The sequence below is a fragment of the Physella acuta genome, unplaced genomic scaffold (assembly GCF_028476545.2).
Source record: "Physella acuta isolate Inbredline_101_S28 unplaced genomic scaffold, ASM2847654v3 ptg001062l, whole genome shotgun sequence".
Lineage (NCBI taxonomy): Eukaryota > Metazoa > Mollusca > Gastropoda > Physidae > Physella > Physella acuta.
In genome coordinates, this window is record NW_026732579.1 from 224,918 (window position 1) to 246,233 (window position 21,316).

The 21,316-nt window shown below is 36.9% G+C and overlaps 2 protein-coding genes across 5 annotated transcripts; one reads left to right on the forward strand and one right to left on the reverse strand.

Moving 5' to 3' along the window:
* The first annotated feature begins 31 nt into the window (after positions 1 to 31).
* On the forward strand, positions 32 to 10,499 carry LOC131955293 (plancitoxin-1). Of its 4 annotated transcripts, none has more exons than XM_059319362.1 (9): positions 32 to 48; positions 1,084 to 1,209; positions 1,713 to 1,887; positions 5,024 to 5,117; positions 5,292 to 5,453; positions 6,338 to 6,535; positions 7,226 to 7,335; positions 8,798 to 8,920; positions 9,510 to 10,499. In XM_059319362.1, exons 2-9 carry the CDS (start codon positions 1,106 to 1,108, stop codon positions 9,657 to 9,659), a joined length of 1,116 nt encoding a protein of 371 aa, XP_059175345.1. In that variant the 5' UTR covers positions 32 to 48; positions 1,084 to 1,105; the 3' UTR covers positions 9,660 to 10,499. The 4 variants fall into 4 exon arrangements, with proteins under 4 accessions (XP_059175345.1, XP_059175344.1, XP_059175346.1 ...); XM_059319361.1 differs by lacking the exon at positions 32 to 48 and adding an exon at positions 848 to 954; XM_059319363.1 differs by lacking the exon at positions 32 to 48 and adding an exon at positions 870 to 954 and having other exon boundaries at positions 1,094 to 1,209.
* Positions 10,500 to 11,032: 533 nt separating this feature from the next.
* LOC131955294 (endonuclease G, mitochondrial-like) lies at positions 11,033 to 19,890 on the reverse strand. Its single transcript, XM_059319365.1, has 5 exons — positions 19,365 to 19,890; positions 14,124 to 14,307; positions 13,493 to 13,605; positions 11,996 to 12,074; positions 11,033 to 11,807 (listed from the first exon to the last, which is right to left on the reverse strand). Exons 1-5 carry the CDS (start codon positions 19,685 to 19,687, stop codon positions 11,589 to 11,591), a joined length of 918 nt encoding a protein of 305 aa, XP_059175348.1. The 5' UTR covers positions 19,688 to 19,890; the 3' UTR covers positions 11,033 to 11,588.
* Positions 19,891 to 21,316: the final 1,426 nt, after the last annotated feature.

A 21,316-nucleotide genomic window follows, 5' to 3' on the forward strand; every position in this document is an offset into this window, starting at 1 on the left:
ATACGAATATGGGGATTTCCAACTGGGCGAGACGGTTCGACAGCAAAGGTCCTTTGTGTTCTACAGTTCTAGATCTAACAATTTTTTAAAAATTATTTGTATTTGGCTTTTTTTCCACAATAATTCACCAGAAAGGGCAAATTTATAACCTTTGAGTACTCCTCTGTTTGTCTTCTGCAATAAACAGAGATATAAAACTGCTTATCTTGTCTTAGATTTTTAGGCCGGGTGGCTGGTTTCTTATTTTTTTTTTTGTTGTAGTAGATTCTAGATCTCTAGTAATCTAGCAAAGTTAGGGGTGGGGGAGTGTTCAATAAGAGTTTACTTTATTTTTTACACTAGAAACTTTTATTTAAATAAAGTTAAGAATTAATCAGTTACGGTTATTCTTGCGAGTAAAAAATAGAGTATCTTTATTTCAAGTTAAAGAATATGATACTACGGCTAATTTTTAAAAGCTTAACAGGCAATCATCATTAACCAATTTTAATAAAATCTTCCGTGTCAGGACAATATTAATTTTTTTTTAAATTAAAGTGTTGTAGTCTATTATGATTCATGTTAATTTTTATTAGCTCGCTCTGGTCATGTAGTCTGTAGGCTTAATTAATTTAATTTTGCCCTTGGTCTGATTGTCATAAATTACGCATTACCTACAGATTCTTATTTTCGGTTTTTTATTATGATATTAAAACTGCTCCGTAAACTACTTTAATTAATCTTTAGTAGACACTAGCTTCTAGAATCTACATCTAGGTCTATTTAAATGATTAATTTCTTTATTATTATGCCACTGTTACCCCCCCCCCCCCCCCCACCACATAATTTAATTGACCTCATACTGTAGCCCCAACAACAAGGAAGTTTATTTTAAGAATGTCTCCTGGCTTTTTACACAGTCATGTGATGTTTATTGATAAGTGATAAAGGAGTAGCTCGAATACATTTTCAACAGTAAAAAAACTTAGATCTATATTATAGCTAGTATTTAGGCAACAGCCTATTGTGTATAGATTTTTTAAAATTTGTAAATTTTGATCTAGAGATCTAGATATTTATATATCTTTAAATTTATTAACTCAGATTTTTATAGTCCAGAAAAGAGATGAGGATGGTGATAAGTTTCCAATTTCTGCTTTTTTTTCTAAACACATTGACTTTTGGAGGATGTTATAGCTGTGTGGACCCAAATGGAAATATGGTTGACTGGTATTTACCCACATAGTTGTTCTCTTGTTTAATGTATTTGAAAATCGTTAATGAATAATAATTATTGTAATGTTTGAACTACATATACTGAGTATTTAAATTGTATTGCCACTTAACTGATTATTACATATATAACCCATTTGCTTTTATACACAGAAATCCATAAAGTTGTTGTTAGTATGTTTTGCAATAATCTATCACATTATTTTTTAGTGGTTACACATGAATCAGTAACACCACTGGCTAGTGTACTACAGCATACACAAAAAAAGAACCTAAATGTGTCTAAGTTTTACTTGTCTAAGGCTATCAAAGGGAAATAAAAATAAAATATAAAAATGTTATTTTTGTCAAGCCAGGAATTCCTTCCCTTGAAATTAAAGTTGAGTAGAATTGTATTCTTAAAAGTCAAATTGTTTTTTATTAAAAATTTTACCCCCATTGTATGTAAATTGAAAGAGCTTAATCTGAACACCCACTGACAGACATGTGTCCTGGTACAGGTTTATGGCTTACAAGACGCCAAAACTTAAGCAGCCTCGTGACTGGAGATTCAAAGATGGACTTGCACTTTATTATCTTGATGTCAACAGCCCCACACTTAAGCTGTCTGAATATTCTATCAATGATACACAGTCTCCCATCTCTAGAACTTTGGGTCAAGTATATGATCATACAGTAAGTAGCTAATGGCACAAATTTGGGTCAGAAAATTCAAATATATCTGATTTATTATCCCTAAAATATAAGTGAGTCTGAGGTATGTTGAAAAACATAAGTTCAGAAAGAAATATTAGCAAGGCTGATCAGCGTTTATAAAGATGCTAATGTTAATCATTGACTTAAAAATTGTACACAATTGGTTCATTTTAGTATGTCGCCGTCATGTGGGTTAAGCTCATAGTTTCTGAACCAGAATGTATTGAGTTCAAACTCCAGGCAGAAGAGGCTTGATAGCTGGAAACAGCCACATCTAGGAGAGTAAACTCCAAAATGAAACAACTGCTACCTCGTAGTTTGTTCTTGGTTGAACCTAAAAGAAAAGCAGGCTGACATTGTAGTCAACGGCCTATATTTTGCAAAAAAAAAGTTGACATGTAATACTTGATGGTGTTGAAGGGAATCCCTTACAACTTTTGAATTAAGAACGATGAAGAAGAAGGAGCAAGATTCATTTTATTACAAAACCATTTTTTGTGGAATATTTCAGCTTACAGCCACTTTGACCAGTGTAACACATGTTGATGTAACCCTGACCATCTAGGGCTTTGTCCAACTTTGACCAGTGTAACACATGTTGATGTAACACTGACCATCTAGGGCTTTGTCCAACTTTGACCAGTGTAACTCATGTTGATGTAACCCTGACCATCTAGGGCTTTGTCCAACTTTGACCAGTGTAACACATGTTGATGTAACCCTGACCATCTAGGGCTTTGTCCAACTTTGACCAGTGTAACACATGTTGATGTAACCCTGACCATCTAGGGCTTTGTCCAACTTTGACCAGTGTAACTCATGTTGATGTAACCCTGACCATCTAGGGCTTTGTCCAACTTTGACCAGTGTAACACATGTTGATGTAACCCTGACCATCTAGGGCTTTGTCCAACTTTGACCAGTGTAACTCATGTTGATGTAACACTGACCATCTAGGGCTTTGTCCAACTTTGACCAGTGTAACACATGTTGATGTAACCCTGACCATCTAGGGCTTTGTCCAACTTTGACCAGTGTAACACATGTTGATGTAACACTGACCATCTAGGGCTTTGTCCAACTTTGACCAGTGTAACACATGTTGATGTAACACTGACCATCTAGGGCTTTGTCCAACTTTGACCAGTGTAACACATGTTGATGTAACACTGACCATCTAGGGCTTTGTCCAACTTTGACCAGTGTAACTCTTGTTGATGTAACCCTGACCATCTAGGGCTTTGTCCAACTTTGACCAGTGTAACACATGTTGATGTAACCCTGACCATCTTGGGCTTTGTCCAACTTTGACCAGTGTAACACATGTTGATGTAACCCTGACCATCTAGGGCTTTGTCCAACTTTGACCAGTGTAACTCATGTTGATGTAACACTGACCACCTAGGGCTTTGTCCAACTTTGACCAGTGTAACACATGTTGATGTAACACTGACCACCTAGGGCTTTGTCCAACTTTGACCAGTGTAACACATGTTGATGTAACACTGACCATCTAGGGCTTTGTCCAACTTTGACCAGTGTAACTCATGTTGATGTAACACTGACCATCTAGGGCTTTGTCCAACTTTGACCAGTGTAACTCATGTTGATGTAACCCTGACCATCTAGGGCTTTGTCCAACTTTGACCAGTGTAACACATGTTGATGTAACACTGACCATCTAGGGCTTTGTCCAACTTTGACCAGTGTAACACATGTTGATGTAACCCTGACCATCTAGGGCTTTGTCCAACTTTGACCAGTGTAACACATGTTGATGTAACCCTGACCATCTAGGGCTTTGTCCAACTTTGACCAGTGTAACACATGTTGATGTAACCCTGACCATCTAGGGCTTTGTCCAACTTTGACCAGTGTAACACATGTTGATGTAACACTGACCATCTAGGGCTTTGTCCAACTTTGACCAGTGTAACACATGTTGATGTAACCCTGACCATCTAGGGCTTTGTCCAACTTTGACCAGTGTAACACATGTTGATGTAATCCTGACCATCTAGGGCTTTGTCCAACTTTGACCAGTGTAACACATGTTGATGTAACCCTGACCATCTAGGGCTTTGTCCAACTTTGACCAGTGTAACACATGTTGATGTAACCCTGACCATCTAGGGCTTTGTCCAACTTTGACCAGTGTAACTCATGTTGATGTAACCCTGACCATCTAGGGCTTTGTCCAACTTTGACCAGTGTAACACATGTTGATGTAACACTGACCATCTAGGGCTTTGTCCAACTTTGACCAGTGTAACACATGTTGATGTAACCCTGACCATCTAGGGCTTTGTCCAACTTTGACCAGTGTAACACATGTTGATGTAACCCTGACCATCTAGGGCTTTGTCCAACTTTGACCAGTGTAACACATGTTGATGTAACCCTGACCATCTAGGGCTTTGTCCAACTTTGACCAGTGTAACACATGTTGATGTAACCCTGACCATCTAGGGCTTTGTCCAACTTTGACCAGTGTAACACATGTTGATGTAACCCTGACCATCTAGGGCTTTGTCCAACTTTGACCAGTGTAACTCATGTTGATGTAACCCTGACCATCTAGGGCTTTGTCCAACTTTGACCAGTGTAACACATGTTGATGTAACACTGACCATCTAGGGCTTTGTCCAACTTTGACCAGTGTAACACATGTTGATGTAACCCTGACCATCTAGGGCTTTGTCCAACTTTGACCAGTGTAACACATGTTGATGTAACCCTGACCATCTAGGGCTTTGTCCAACTTTGACCAGTGTAACACATGTTGATGTAACCCTGACCATCTAGGGCTTTGTCCAACTTTGACCAGTGTAACACATGTTGATGTAACCCTGACCATCTAGGGCTTTGTCCAACTTTGACCAGTGTAACACATGTTGATGTAACCCTGACCATCTAGGGCTTTGTCCAACTTTGACCAGTGTAACTCATGTTGATGTAACCCTGACCATCTAGGCCTTTGTCCAACTTTGACCAGTGTAACTCATGTTGATGTAACACTGACCATCTAGGGCTTTGTCCAATGTTCCTTAACAAGATCTTGCAAACTGAAAGTTATATAAGATCCAAATCAGTTCATTCTTTTTTAATCTTTCAGGGTGAAGATTTGACATACATAATGTATAATGATGAGGATCCATTGCATTCACTGGATCCCAGTCAGGGGGCTGCATCTACAGGTCACACTAAAGGTAGGCGTCTCTAGGTTTTGATGTATTCTTGAATTTTGAATAGTTTTTTTTTAAATTATGTGATACCAGTCTTTTTCATTAAGTTAAGGATCCTTTCTATCTGGAAATGTATTTTTATGACTGCCCCTGTTCTGACAGTAGAAATGTACTGATGATGCCATTGATGTCTTACAGGAGTTCTGGGTTTTGATGGTTTGTCTGGCTTCTGGCTGGTGCACAGTGCCCCCAAGTTTCCACCTAACAAGACATCTGGCTACAGCTGGGAGACAAGTGCCTCCATATATGGGCAAACCTTTCTGTGTATCACATTTCCTTATCAGGAGTTAGGACAAATTGGTTTGTTCATCCATTCAATTATTTATGTTTTTCTAGCAACAACTGAACATTTACCTATCATGGTGATATTTTTCTGAACAACAACTGAACATTTACCTATCATGGTGATATTTTTCTGAACAACAACTGAACATTTACCTATCATGGTGAAATTTTTCTGAACAACAACTGAACATTTACCTATCATGATGAAATTTTTCTAAACAACAAGTGGACATTTACCTACCATGGTGATATTTTTCTAAACAACAAGTGAACATTTACCTACCATGGTGATATTTTTCTAAACAACAAGTGAACATTTACCTACCATGGTGATATTTTTCTGAACAACAAATGAAAATTTACCTATCATTGTGATATTCTTCTGAACAACTGAAAATTTACCTATCATTGTGATATTCTTCTGAACAACTGAAAATTTACCTATCATTGTGATATTCTTCTGAACAACTGAAAATTTACCTATCATTGTGATATTCTTCTGAACAACTGAAAATTTACCTATCATTGTGATATTCTTCTGAACAACTGAAAATTTACCTATCATTGTGATATTCTTCTGAACAACTGAAAATTTACCTATCATTGTGATATTCTTCTGAACAACTGAACATTTACCTATCATGGTGATATTTTTCTAGCTGCCCTTCAGCTCACCTATTTGATGTAGCCGTAAGACTATTATTTACAGTAACAATTCACATATTTAAATGTTAGTATTTGTAACTTTTTTCTTGTCAGTATTTCCACCTAGTTGTCTTCTGTTTTGTGAAGTTTGTTGGAGCCTTGAAAAGCCAGACAAATGTCATTATATTATATCCAGTAGCAGCTCAACTTTTACTGGCTTTCCTCAAACACATTTCATTCTTTTCAACTTTCAGGACAACAGCTGCACTACAATGAGCCAAATATTTATGACTATCACATACCGCAACAAGTTTTGGATAAGTTTCCTGTCTTTATTGATCTCATTAAGAAAACTCATGTTAAAAGTCCTCCATGGTTCAGTATTCTCACTCTAAAATCTTCTCAAGGCCAAATATTTACAAGTTTTGCCAAATCAAGAAAATTTGAAGCTGGTAAGTATTCAACAATTTAAAAATTTTGTTCATCATTTTTATATAAAGGACATCTAATTATAGACATGGGATACTCACACACTGATACATTTGAAAATCATTCTTTTTTATCCTATCAGCACATACAAGAATTTTATTTATCATTTTTCTGAGATACCTCTGTAGTTTTATTAGAATACAATTAGATGACATGAATTTTGATCTATATGATAGTTTTGTTGCACCAAACCTACATTTTCTTGCCCTTAGATTTATACGACAGTCTTGTTGCACCAAAACTACATTTTCTTGCCCTTAGATTTATACGACAGTCTTGTTGCACCAAAACTACGTTTTCTTGCCCTTAGATTTATACGACAGTCTTGTTGCACCAAAACTACATTTTCTTGCCCTTAGATTTATACGACAGTCTTGTTGCACCAAAACTATGTTTTCTTGCCCTTAGATTTATACGACAGTCTTGTTGCACCAAACCTACATTTTCTTGCCTTTAGATTTATACGACAGTCTTGTTGCACCAAACCTACATTTTCTTGCCTTTAGATTTATACGACAGTCTTGTTGCACCAAACCTACATTTTCTTGCCCTTAGATTTATACGACAGTCTTGTTGCACCAAACCTACATTTTCTTGCCCTTAGATTTATACGACAGTCTTGTTGCACCAAACCTACATTTTCTTGCCCTTAGATTTATACGACAGTCTTGTTGCACCAAACCTACAACAAAACCTGCTGGTGGAAACATGGCTGAGAAGTAGAGGAGAAGAGCTGCCATCTAACTGTACCGCACAGTTTGAGGTTTGAGTTTTCTAATTGTTCATTTACCATCTAGCTGTACTGCACAGTTTGAGGTTTGAGTTTTCTAATTGTTCATTTACCATCTAGCTGTACTGCACAGTTTGAGGTTTGAGTTTTCTAATTGTTCATTTACCATCTAACTGTACTGCACCGTATGAGGTTTGAGTTTTCTAATTGTTCATTTACCATCTAACTGTACTGCACCGTATGAGGTTTGAGTTTTCTAATTGTTCATTTACCATCTAACTGTACTGCACCGTATGAGGTTTGAGTTTTCTAATTGTGCACATACCATCTAACTGTACCGCACAGTTTGAGGTTTGAGTTTTCTCATTGTTCATTTACCATCTAGCTGTACTGCACAGTTTGAGGTTTGAGTTTTCTAATTGTGCACATACCATCTAACTGTACCGCACAGTTTGAGGTTTGAGTTTTCTCATTGTTCATTTACCATCTAGCTGTACTGCACAGTTTGAGGTTTGAGTTTTCTAATTGTGCACATACCATCTAACTGTACCGCACAGTTTGAGGTTTGAGTTTTCTCATTGTTCATTTACCATCTAGCTGTACTGCACAGTTTGAGGTTTGAGTTTTCTAATTGTGCACATACCATCTAACTGTACCGCACAGTTTGAGGTTTGAGTTTTCTAATTGTGCACATACCATCTAACTGTACTGCACAGTTTGAGGTTTGAGTTTTCAAATTGTGCACATACCATCTAACTGTACTGCACAGTTTGAGGTTTGAGTTTTCTAATTGTTCATTTACCATCTAGCTGTACTGCACAGTTTGAGGTTTGAGTTTTTTCATTGTTCATTTACCATCTAGCTTTACTGCACAGTTTGAGTTTTCTAATTGTGCACATACCATCTAACCATACTGCACAGTTTGAGGTTTGATCTATCTAATTGTGCACATACCGTCTAGCTATACTGCACCGTTTGAGGTTTGAGTTTTCTAATTGTGCAAATACCATCTGACCATACTGCATAGTTTTAGGTTTGAGCTTTCTAATTGTGCACATACCGTCTAGCTATACTGCACCGTATGAGGTTTGAGTTTTTTTAATTGCTCATTCACCATCTAACTGTACTGCAGTTTGAGGTTTGAGTTTTCTAATTGTGCAAATACCATCTAACCATACTGCACAGTTTTAGGTTTGAGCTTTCTAATTGTGCACATACCGTCTAGCTATACTGCACCGTATGAGGTTTGAGTTTTTTTAATTGCTCATTTACCATCTAACTGTACAGCACAGTTTGAGGTTTGAGTTTTTTCATTGTTCATTTACCATCTAGCTTTACTGCACAGTTTGAGTTTTCTAATTGTGCACATACCATCTAACCACACTGCATACTTTGAGGTTTGATTTTAGTATATCAGCTTGCTTATGGTTACACCATCTGTAATAAGTTTGTTTAAGCTGTTGTGATCAATTGATGTCAGCTTGTATTGATTCAGGTCTGTAGAATCACCAATGTCCAGCTGCCAGGTAGCCAAGATTTCAGTGAAACTCAAGATCATGCCAAGTGGGCTGTCAGCTTGGCAGGCACGTCACAGAAACTTTTCTATCAGTCAGAGAAGGTAGGCTTCATCACAAGAATAAATTCATGCTTAAATCAATCAATAGGCAGCTGAACAAAGAACTGACCATTATATAGGTTTATAGACTCAGCTCATCTGTGAACTCTACTTCATCTGCCATAAGACCTTTAGGTCAAAATAGGTAGCTTTTTAAAAATTATAAATGAAACAGTTTGTTATATTGTAACAGATAATTGAACAAGGCCTAAAAGTAATTGTATGTCTATGTTAACAAGGTAAAAAAAATTCACTTTTAGTCAAGGTTGAAAACATTGTACTATGAACTTCTACTTCTAAACACAATCTTCATGAGCAATGTTCAACAATTTCAAACAAGGAAAATTGTTTATAACTGAATAAACAACATTTCTAAAGAAAGGGCTAAAAAGACCTCATAAAAATATTAATCAATGAGCTGCAAATCCTGTTTGATTACTACTGGCTAAAAAAAAACTTTTAATGAATATGAATACATTACATTTTAGGAAAAATATATATTACAAACCAGCTACTTCTAGCATTGAGCAACATTTTCCTGTTGTTTATTGGAATGTCTGACACAGCAGCTCTTCTTGTTTCAATCTTTTAGAGCCCTCAGACAACAGAGCCCTGGACTTGCATTGGGGACATCAATCGCATGAAAAGCCAGTTTTCAAGAGGAGGAGGCACTGTGTGCTTACAAAATGCAGATGTCTGGCAGTCATTTAAGACATCTGTCACCAAATATGATTCCTGCTGAGAGCTATAGATCTTTTAATGACTTAATTGATACAAATTTATTTTACTTTAATGTGTCAACTATTTGAAATAGTCATTAGTATTTTTTTAACAACTTTACTGCAATGTGTTGATATATTAATTTCACCAAAGTTGTTAAGTGTTCTTTTTAATATTGTAAACATTTTTTATATTACTGAATCTATGTACTTTTCTTATTTTAAATTTACAACTGAATTTTAAACATTCTATCAATGTCATAAAATTTCTTTTATTTTCAGCATGCATATTTTTATTTCAGAAGATGTATAATTTTTCTGTGAGCACATAGCTCAAATGAAATGACTGCCATGAATGTTTCAATCACATGAATTATATTTCCTTGCAAATGTATGACAAATTAGTGTTGAAACATAGGGTTTAGCTCCCTCACCACATTACACTGACCATTTCTTGGTTCACTTGGTTAACTGACTAGTCTTTTTCTAATTGAAAAAACCCTTTATTCCTTTTTGTATAAAAAGGCTTTATGAATTTAACATGTGTTGTATATATCTGTTGTCATGCTATTCAGTGCCCCTTGAATGCTGACATTAAAACACAGCAGAGGATACATTGGGTGTGTAAGAGCTGTGTGTGTTGTCTGTAGGTTACATACTTTTATACAGTACAGGCATTCTTTACTAGTAGTTGGTAGTATTCATTGTCAGCTTACTTATGTTTATAGTTTTGTTAATCTTATTCTTTTATTATTTATTATAGAGATCAGATCTACTTAATCTATAAAGAAAATTTATATTCATTTTTTCTTTGTGCTTGTATAGTTTTGTATTTAACTTAATTAAAGTTTGAAAAATTTGCATTCTTTTTGCTTGTTTTTTTTATAAACTATTTTTTAAATATATTTTTAAACTAACAAGTGATGAATACAGCTGATAGGGAAGAGACAGACCAGCTATTCTATGTTGAAGTACCTTACAACCTTTATTCTTACAAACAGCTGTCTCTACAGCAAACAATCATTCATTCCTTTTACTGAGCTTGAAATTAATAATGGTTCACAATGTATGCAAGTTTAAAAGAATTTGGCTTTTTAGATTAGAAATATTGATTGCAAGATTTCACCTAGACAAAAGCTTGTAAACCCCAACTGTCTTTCTGCAGAACAAAGTTAGGAAATAATGAAAATAATTCTTTTGGAAGTTCTTCTTGAATTCTCTTTATTCTTGCATAAATGAGACAGGAGAGACATGAACATTCATTCATTCCACTAGAGTTATCTCCTTCAAGTAGAATACTTCAAAATGTCAAAAGCAGTGTGTATCAACTTAGTTTGATGTAGTTTCTTATGGAGTAACAGTTGTACATGATTTTGGTAATACAAAATGTCAAGACTGCCAATGGAAATGGTTTAATTCTAGAATTTTAATATCTTTGTTCATTAACTCTACAGGAAAATCTATACAAAGTTCTTTGGATACATTGCTATTCAGTGAGAATGAGATGTTAAATGTTACAATATTATTTCTTTCTCTTGTGATGGTCCATGATTCTTTATAATTGTAGACACTTAGAAAAAATCCGTTAATGGATGATGGTAGGACATCGCTCATGAGTTGGATGTTGGTTCAGTTCAAACAAAATGGAGATCGTGAGCCCTGCATGACTCTGTTTCTGCTTTGTTTCTTCTTCCATGTCAAATCTAGTTTGAGATGGTCCAATAAATGTTCAGTGTTTTAGTCACTAGAGAGTGAGAGTCTATGTAATGAATTGCCATAGTATAGAACCATCTATATTGGGTGCTAAACACTTAGTAAGTTCAGAAGATAACTAATTGAATGTTTGTAAACAATGGGGAAAATTGATCAAAATGGCCATAAAAGATGTTTAGGAAAATATCCTATTGTGGCCATTCAATGTAAAAAGGTTTTTCTCCAGTGTTTGATTGTTTTTAAAGAGCATGCAGTCTGGCGCCTCTCCTCTTGTTATTGCTGCTGAAGCATTTTTTCTCTGGGAAGAAAATTAGACCTGAATGATGTTCAATCTGGCAAAGTGGAGACAAGTATTCATCAAGCTTGACATCCTCTCCATCGCCTTTACTGTTTTCTGCATTTGGCATCATGTAAGATTCAAGTTCCAGCTGGCCATCATGGGTTTCAATGACTACGACCTGCACAGAGAAATAAATTACACATGATGTAAGCAGCTCCCTGAATAACATAACATTTAAGCAGTTAAACTTCAGAACTACATCACAACATTTTTATAAATTAGTTTAATATAATGTCGATTAAAACTTGTTACACCTAATTTTTAAAAACTTAGAAAAAGTAATTGATGTTTAAAAATAAGGCTTACTTTGAAGAAATGAGTTGGAACTGAAACTTCACCATCACCCAGAACATCAAATTGTTTCACAACTTTGTCATCCTCACTTCTGTTGAAAAAAAAACAACAAAAAACGTTCATTAGTTATCTAAACAGATCAACACACGAGGGGGTTGGCGTGTGATCTAAACAGATCAACAAACTAGAGGTTGGCGTGTGATCTAAACAGATCAACACACTAGGGGGTTGACGTGTGATCTAAACAGATCAACACACTTGAGGTTGACGTGTGATCTAAACAGATCAACAAACTAGAGGTTGGCGTGTGATCTAAACAGATCAACACACTTGAGGTTGACGTGTGATCTAAACAGATCAACAAACTAGGAGTTGACGTGTGATCTAAACGGATCAACACACGAGGGGGGTGGCGTGTGATCTAAACAGATCAACACACTTGAGGTTGACGTGTGATCTAAACAGATCAACGCACGAGGGGGTTGGCGTGTGATCTAAACAGATCAACTCACGAGGGGGTTGACGTGTGATCTAAACAGATCAACTCACGAGGGGGTTGACGTGTGATCTAAACAGATCAACTCACGAGGGGGTTGGCGTGTGATCTAAACATATCAACACATATTGGAGTTGACGTGTGATCTAAACAGATCAACACATATTGGAGTTGACGTGTGATCTAAACAGATCAACACATATTGGAGTTGACATGTGATCTAAACAGATCAACACACGAGGGGGTTGACGTGTGATCTAAACAGATCAACACACTTGAGGTTGACGTGTGATCTAAACAGATCAACACCTATTGGAGTTGACGTGTGATCTAAACAGATCAACATACTAGGGGTTGACGTGTGATCTAAATAGATCAACACATACTAGGGGTTGACGTGTGATCTAAATAGATCAACACATATTGGAGTTGACGTGTGATCTAAACAGATCAACACACGAGGGGGTTGACGTGTGATCTAAACAGATCAACACATATTGGAGTTGACGTGTGATCTAAACAGATCAACACATATTGGAGTTGACGTGTGATCTAAACAGATCAACACACGAGGGGGTTGACGTGTGATCTAAACAGATCAACACCTATTGGAGTTGACGTGTGATCTAAACAGGCCAACATACTATGGGTTGACGTGTGATCTAAATAGATCAATACATATTGGAGTTGAGGTGTGATCTAAACAGATCAACACACTTGAGGTTGACGTGTGATCTAAACAGATCAACACATATTGGAGTTGACGTGTGATCTAAACAGATCAACACCTAGTGCAGTTGACGTGTGATCTAAACAGATCAACACCTAGTGCAGTTGACGTGTGATCTAAACAGATCCGAAAATATGTCTGAAATGCATATTAGTTGGAATGTTGGATTATAACCACCATTGAAAGTAGTATGAATACCCGTGTGTTTCTTACTACTAAGCTGAACTGTTAGTGTATAAAAATGCCAGATTATCAAAAGCAAAGAAATGAAAGCTTAACTTACATTGGCAAGAATAAGGGTCCTGAGCAAACATAAACACCTTTGTTTTCTCGCACCAACTTCTCTCTGATGTAACATTCAAGATCGAACCATGGCCCACAGTTGAAGCCTGGAACCTAGAAAACATTTGGACTTCTTTAAGTGATCATAAACATTTGAAACCAATTTAATAGAGCGAATATAACGAGCAGTAGGATTTAAGATTAGTAATTGTTCTTTAAGAAGGATATATATTCTGAATAAAAACTTTTAAATCTAAAAGCAATGATGTTACAGAAATACATGTACAGAAAAAGCCAATATAATTTTAAAAGAAATTTATTGCACGGTTGTCACTAAGTATTTTTTTTGTCATACATTTTTTTTCTCGGGGTGGGTGGTGTTGGGGGGGAGAGTGGATAACAAACTAGGGGGAAGGTGCGACAACATTTCCGCGGGGGGGGGGGGTCGTACGAGGGGGGGGGTGCTACTACTTCCGAGGAGATGCCGGGAAAGTGACTATGTACATACATTCTTGTTATTCGTCGTGCTTTTGTTTTCCGCGCGTCTTAAGGTTCTGTTCAGTTTTAGATTTAATTTTACTGGACATTTCTTTTAATACAAATGGCTGATTATATGTCGCTTTTTTCTTTACCTGGGGAACTATGTTGGTCATGGTGAAGCATTCACAGAAAGACTCGGGATCATATGGATAATTCTCGGGCTGCGCCATGAGACCCATTTCATATTCAGTATCACAGTAGTCTTTAGCATCAGCACGATGGTAGCCATGGATACGACAATCAGGTGTAAACTTGGGTCTCTCTTTGTCTTCGTTACTGAAACATGGAATAGGTTAGAGTGTGTGTATGTGTGTGCGTATGTGTGTGTGAGTGGGTGTGTGGGTGTGTGTAATTCAGCATACGGTGATAAGCTGTAGCGTATGGGATAGGGCGGTGCTGGGCGGGGTTAAGATGTGTGAAGTGAGGTAGGCGGAGTCGAATAATGTGATTATTTACGGGCCTGTTTAACACTCTTAATGGACAAAAATAATAGTAAAGTTTTAGAAAGGGGGGGGGTGTTACAACTTTGTGATGTCATTTTGGGGAGGAGGAGAGTCTTTTTGTGTTGACAAGATAAAATAGGGCGAAGGAGAGGTAAAAATGGCTAATAAATTAAATGGCTAATAGTTTTTTGATTGGGAGGCTTATTGCAGGCGTGTATGTATGAACAATGTCGATATCGAACATGATGGAAGAAGGCCTCAAGTCTGGCTAATGAGCTACATGATGGCACTAGGCATGTCACTAAGTCTGGCTAATGAGCTTAATGATGTCACGATGTAGGCCTATGAGCATGTCATCAAGTCAGGCTAATGAGCTTAATAATGACCTCAGGTATAAGCATGTCACTAAGTCTGGCTAATGAGCTACATGATGGCACTAGGCATGTCACTAAGTCTGGCTAATGAGCTTAATGATGTCACGATGTAGGCCTATGAGCATGTCATCAAGTCAGGCTAATGAGCTTAATAATGACCTCAGGTATAAGCATGTCACTAAGTCTGGCTAATGAGCTACATGATGGCACTAGGCATGTCACTAAGTCTGGCTAATGAGCTTAATGATGTCACGATGTAGGCCTATGAGCATGTCATCAAGTCAGGCTAATGAGCTTAATAATGACCTCAGGTATAAGCATGTCACTAAGTCTGGCTAATGAGCTTAATGCCAACACGATGTAGGCCTATGAGCATTTCATCAAGTCAGGCTAATGAGCTTAATAATGACCTCAGGTATAAGCATGTCACTAAGTCTGGCTAATGAGCTTAATGACAACACGATGTAGGCCTATGAGCATGTCATCAAGTCAGGCTAATGAGCTTAATGTTGACCTCAGGTATAAGCGTGTCACTAAGTCTGGCTAATAAGCTTAATGACAACACGATGTAGGCCTATGAGCATGTCATCAAGTCAGGCTAATGAGCTTAATGTTGACCTCAGGTATAAGCATGTCACTAAGTCTGGCTAATGAGCTTAATGACAACGCGATGTAGGCCTATGAGCATGTCATCAAGTCAGGCTAATGAGCTTAATAATGACATCAGGTATAAGCATGTCACTAAGTCTGGCTAATGAGCTTAATGACAACACGATGTAGGCCTATGAGCATGTCATCAAGTCAGGCTAATGAGCTTAATGTTGTAAAAGCATGTCTCCTAGTCTTACCTCAGTCTGGCTAATGAGCTACATGATGGCACTAGGCATGTCACTAAGTCTGGCTAATGAGCTTAATGATGTCACGATGTAGGCCTATGAGCATGTCATCAAGTCAGGCTAATGAGCTTAATAATGACCTCAGGTATAAGCATGTCACTAAGTCTGGCTAATGAGCTACATGATGGCACTAGGCATGTCACTACGTCTGGCTAATGAGCTTAATGATGACATCAGGTATAAGCATGTCACTAAGTCTGGCTAATGAGCTTAATGACAACACGATGTAGGCCTATGAGCATGTCATCAAGTCAGGCTAATGAGCTTAATGTTGTAAAAGCATGTCTCCTAGTCTTACCTCAGTGATGACACGATTTTAATGATAACACCAGGGAACTAAGTTTGGCTAATGAGCTTACTGATGACACGATGTAGGCTTATAAGTATCCAAGTGTGATTGTTTAATGATGACACCAGGTATAAGAATGTAACTAAGTCAGGCTAATGAGCTTAATGTTGATTCCAGGTATAAGCAAGTAACTAAGTTTGTCTAATGAGCTAAATGATGACACCAGGTATAAGCTTGTCAGTAAGTCAGACTAATGAGCTTAATGATCACATCAAGTATAAGCATCTCACCAAGTCAGACTAATGAGCTTAATGATGACACAAAGTATAAGCATGATACTAAGTCAGGCTAATGAGCTTAATGATGACACCAGGTATATGCAAATAACTAAGTTTGGCTAATAAGCTTAATGATGACACCAGGTAGAAGCATGTCAGTAAGTCAGGCTAATGAGCTTAATGATGACACCAAGTATAAGCATCTCACCAAGTCAGACTAATGAGCTTAATGATGACACCAAGTATAAGAATGTCACTAAGTTTGGCTAATAAGCTTGATGACGCCAAGTATAAGAATGTCACTAAGTTTGGCTAATAAGCTTGATGACGCCAAGTATAAGAATGTCACTAAGTTTGGCTAATGAGCTTAATGATGACACCAAGTATAAGAATGTCACTAAGTTTGGCTAATGAGCTTAATGATGACACCAAGTATAAGAATGTCACTAAGTTTGGCTAATGAGCTTAATGATGACACCAAGTATAAGAATATCACTAAGTTTGGCTAATGAGCTTAATGATGACACCAAGTATAAGAATGTCACTAAGTTTGGCTAATAAGCTTGATGACGCCAAGTATAAGAATGTCACTAAGTTTGGCTAATAAGCTTGATGACGCCAAGTATAAGAATGTCACTAAGTTTGGCTAATGAGCTTAATGATGACACCAAGTATAAGAATGTCACTAAGTTTGGCTAATGAGCTTAATGATGACACCAAGTATAAGAATGTCACTAAGTTTGGCTAATGAGCTTAATGATGACACCAAGTATAAGAATGTAACTAAGTTTGGCTAATAAGCTTAAATATGACACCAGGTAGAAGCATGTCAGTAAGTCAGGCTAATGAGCTTAATGATGACACCAAGTATAAGCATCTCACCAAGTCAGACTAATGAGCTTAATGATGACACCAGGCATAAGAATGTCACTAAGTTTGGCTAATAAGCTTAATGATGACACCAAGTATAAGAATGTCACTAAGTTTGGCTAATGAGCTTAATGATGACACCAAGTACAAGAATGTCACCAAGTCAGGCTAATGAGCTTAATGATGACACCAGGTATAAGCATGTCTCTAAATCTTGCTAATAAACTTCAAGATGGAACCAGGTCACTAAGGCTGGCTAATAAGCTTGATGACACGATGTATGCCTAGATCTATATGCATGTCACAAAGTCTAATTGGGTCAAGGATGACACCAGGTATAAGCATGTCTCTAAATCCTGCTAATAAACTTCAAGATGGAACCAGGTCACTAAGGCTGGCTAATGAGCTTGACACCATGTATGCCTATATGCTTGTCACAAAGTCTAATGGGGTCAATGATGACACCAGGTTTAAGCATGTCACTAAGTCTAATTGGGTCAATGATGACATCAGGTATAAGCATGTCACCAAGTCTAATTGGGTCAATGATGACACCAGGTTTAAGCATGTCACTAAGTCTAATTGGGTCAATGATGACATCAGGTATAAGCATGTCACCAAGTCTAATTGGGTCAATGATGACACCAGGTTTAAGCATGTCACCAAGTCTAATTGGGTCAATGATGACACCAGGTTTAAGCATGTCACTAAGTCTAATTGGGTCAATGATGACATCAGGTATAAGCATGTCACCAAGTCTAATTGGGTCAATGATGACACCAGGTTTAAGCATGTCACCAAGTCTAATTGGGTCAATGATGACACCAGGTTTAAGCATGTCACCAAGTCTAATTGGGTCAATGATGACATCAGGTATAAGCATGTCACCAAGTCTAATTGGGTCAATGATGACACCAGGTTTAAGCATGTCACCAAGTCTAATTGGGCCAATGATGACACCAGGTTTAAGCATGTCACTAAGTCTAATTGGGTCAATGATGACACCAGGTTTAAGCATGTCACTAAGTCTAATTGGGTCAATGATGACACCAGGTTTAAGCATGTCACCAAGTCTAATTGGGTCATGATGACACCAGGTTTAAGCATGTCACTAAGTCTAATTGGGTCAATGATGACACCAGGTTTAAGCATATCACCATGTCTGGTATGTAAGCTTTGGATGACACCAGGTTTAAGCATGTCGCTAAGGTTGGCTAATGAGGTTAAAATGACACGATGTAGGTTTATGTGCATTTCGCCAAGTCTAATTAAGTTTAATGATTGTACCAGGTAGAAATCTATAAGCAAGTCTCCAAGTCTGATTAAGTTTAATGATACCAGGTGCTTTGTCTGGCTAATGAACTTAAATAATGAATTGAGTATAAGCACTCATGAGCATGTAACAAGTTTGTCTAATTAACTTAGTGATGACACTAAGTAGAAGCTCTTTTAGTCTGACTAATTTGATAACTGATAATACGATGTATCAGCATTCCATAAGTCTTGATTGTGAGGTCAGTGAAAAATATAGCTCGACTTATCGATATTCCACTTTGTATACTTTTAATTAATGGAACCAGATTTCTATAATTTATGAAAGTCATTCAATAAATATAGTACAGATCTAGATCTAGATTGTAAATTCAAAACTTAAGAATTTGTATTTGTATTCATCAAAAGAAAACTCAATTGCAAGTAATACTTGAATCCAACTAACAACCAAGCACATGTGTTGTAAAAGCTTAGGTTGCTAGGCACGTGTTTACCAAACGTTGAGTTGCTGTACACGTGTCTATCACTTGTTCAACCTTGAAACCTTAACCTAATTAGAGTTCAAACATCACCATCATAGACACTTTTATTGAGATATTTTGATCTTTTCCGTTGATCTAATTTGAGATAAAAGGTCGTTTTAAATAGATCTAGAATCTAATATTTTTATTGATAACCAACGTATGCTTTCAACAGGATTTGACCTTTATCTCAAAGGTTGGGCTTGAATTTGAAATTTATAAAGGAGAATGGACATTCAGAAGATCTATCATGATCTATTGTGTAAACAGATCCTCAAACCTCATCAGTAAAGGATACGTAGGTTTGTTTACGTGTGTGGGTATAAGGGACAGTAATAACATTAAAGTGATTATCAAAGAAGTATCATTAGAAATAAATCTAGTGCTTACCTTGCACATTGTGTTCTTTCCACTTTGACTCTTCTGTCACAAGGATCATCCTTGAAGAGCTTGTCGTACTGAAGATGTTCGTAGACCCAGTTTGGAATTCGATTTTTTGAATCGTAAGACACAATAAAGTCCTTGAATCTCAAAGGTTTGCAACAAGCAGTGGGTTGAGGGAAGCCAACTCTTTTCTTGATAACATCGCCAACATAACAGGGTTCTTTATTGTCGGCAGCATGCAGTGTAAGGGCGCTCAGTACATCTGGCTTCTTAATGCTAATAAGACTTAAACTGCCCAAAGCAGCGGTGGAAGCAAGACGCCCAAGCATGGTGTAAATTTCTAGCGCAAAAATTTAAACGAGAAAATACTGACCTAACGATCCAACAGATGAGCGACTGGGATATTAAGCTGCCTTTACAGCAACTAAAAAAATGGTGGTCGCACAACACCGCTGCTTACCGTTGCACGATAGTATGGAGATGCTGGTGGACTACTACAGTGACGTCATATTTGAATATCCCTGACAACAAGAAAAGCGTCGCGAGGCGAAGATGACGTTTTGCGGGCTTTTTATTTATTTCTTGTTCAACGTGGTGCCGGGAATTCCCGTTGACAGTACCATCTAATGAAGGATACGCATTGATCGACATCTTATTTCTATTATCTTTTGTAGGCCTAGAATGCACGCACCTTTATTTATCAACATCGCTGTCAATATCCGGTTCTACTATTGAAAGAAAGCTAGATTCTAACTTTTAGTCTATTTATAAATCTATCTTTAATAAAAGTAATTTGATCATTCATTTTTCATGTTGAATATTTATTATATATGGACTATTTTTATAGTGATTCTATGACTGACGTTTTATCATTAACAAATAGATTCTAGATTAGATTTGTTTTGAAATAATAAAAATTAGCGTGGGTTTTGAGACTATGTGATAGCACTTTCAGTTTAGATTTCCGATTCAATAAGATTTGTTTCGTGTGTTAAAATTGAGCTTTTTAATTAAATATTTTATGCGTAAAAAACTTAACCCGGGCATAGTGACTGACTTCCGATAAATGTTGCACGCCTCATTCAATACGAACAATGTGAAAAATATCATTTATATAGAATACTACCGTACCTGTCTCGCGCGTTGCTGTAGTCTAAAAAAAAAGAACATTCAAAGAAACACGTTATGAGAACATTCGATTTTTATGGAAACTGATAAATCCTTTTAATATGAAAATATGATAAAATGTAAGAAAATAATATCCACGTTAAAAAATGTTTATGCCAGAATTCATGGCGTAAGTGTATTCAATACCTTCCAAAAGTGCCTGGTGATTGGGTGCATGATGTAGAATCTAGTAATGAATAAACGACAAACAGACCGACAGACATACATTCGAGCACCATATGTTTTTACTTTCCAGATAAAAAAAATATTCGTGTTGTGAGTTTTAAAAAATCGTTAAAACTTGAAACTTATGATGGCATTCTAAATAGTGGCATTTTATTATAATTATCTAGACCAGGGGTCGGCAACCTGCGGCTCGCGAGCCGCATGCGGCTCTTTTGATATCAAGATGCGGCTCTCCAGCTCCTTGCACAAATACTAATAATCTTAATCAAAAAATAAAATATTTGAAATAAAAAAAAATTAGTGGCTCTTTAAAACCACGGAAATGTTGAAAATTGTAACTTTTGGCTCTTCCGCTTCAAAAGGTTGCCGACCCCTGATCTAGACTCCCAATTATATTTTTTAACCGCCCATTTCGCTTCCGCAATGATAAAATAGGCAGACGATACGATTTCGATTATAAACTGACTGCTAGTTTATATTAGTCTAGAAATGTTCAACATTCATGTGATGTCAATTATTTCCCCACTACCTTTGTTTTGTTAGCTAACACGGCAACTTACTAAAGAAAGTAACGAATCGGCATAAAACTATTAAAACTTAAAGTG

Bases quoted from the DNA above. Each gene is read 5' to 3' on its own strand.
- LOC131955293 (XM_059319362.1), top strand. From the start codon at position 1,106: ATGAGGATGGTGATAAGTTTCCAATTTCTGCTTTTTTTTCTAAACACA. The intron at 5,118-5,291 runs GTAGGCGTCTCT...GATGTCTTACAG, and splicing joins ATCTACAGGTCACACTAAAG to GAGTTCTGGGTTTTGATGGT. The intron at 6,536-7,225 runs GTAAGTATTCAA...TCTTGCCCTTAG, and splicing joins ATCAAGAAAATTTGAAGCTG to ATTTATACGACAGTCTTGTT.
- LOC131955294 (XM_059319365.1), bottom strand. From the start codon at position 19,687: ATGCTTGGGCGTCTTGCTTCCACCGCTGCTTTGGGCAGTTTAAGTCTT. The intron at 14,308-19,364 runs GTAAGCACTAGA...TCCATGTTTCAG, and splicing joins GAAAGAACACAATGTGCAAG to TAACGAAGACAAAGAGAGAC. The intron at 12,075-13,492 runs GTAAGTTAAGCT...TTTTTTCAACAG, and splicing joins GGACCCTTATTCTTGCCAAT to AAGTGAGGATGACAAAGTTG.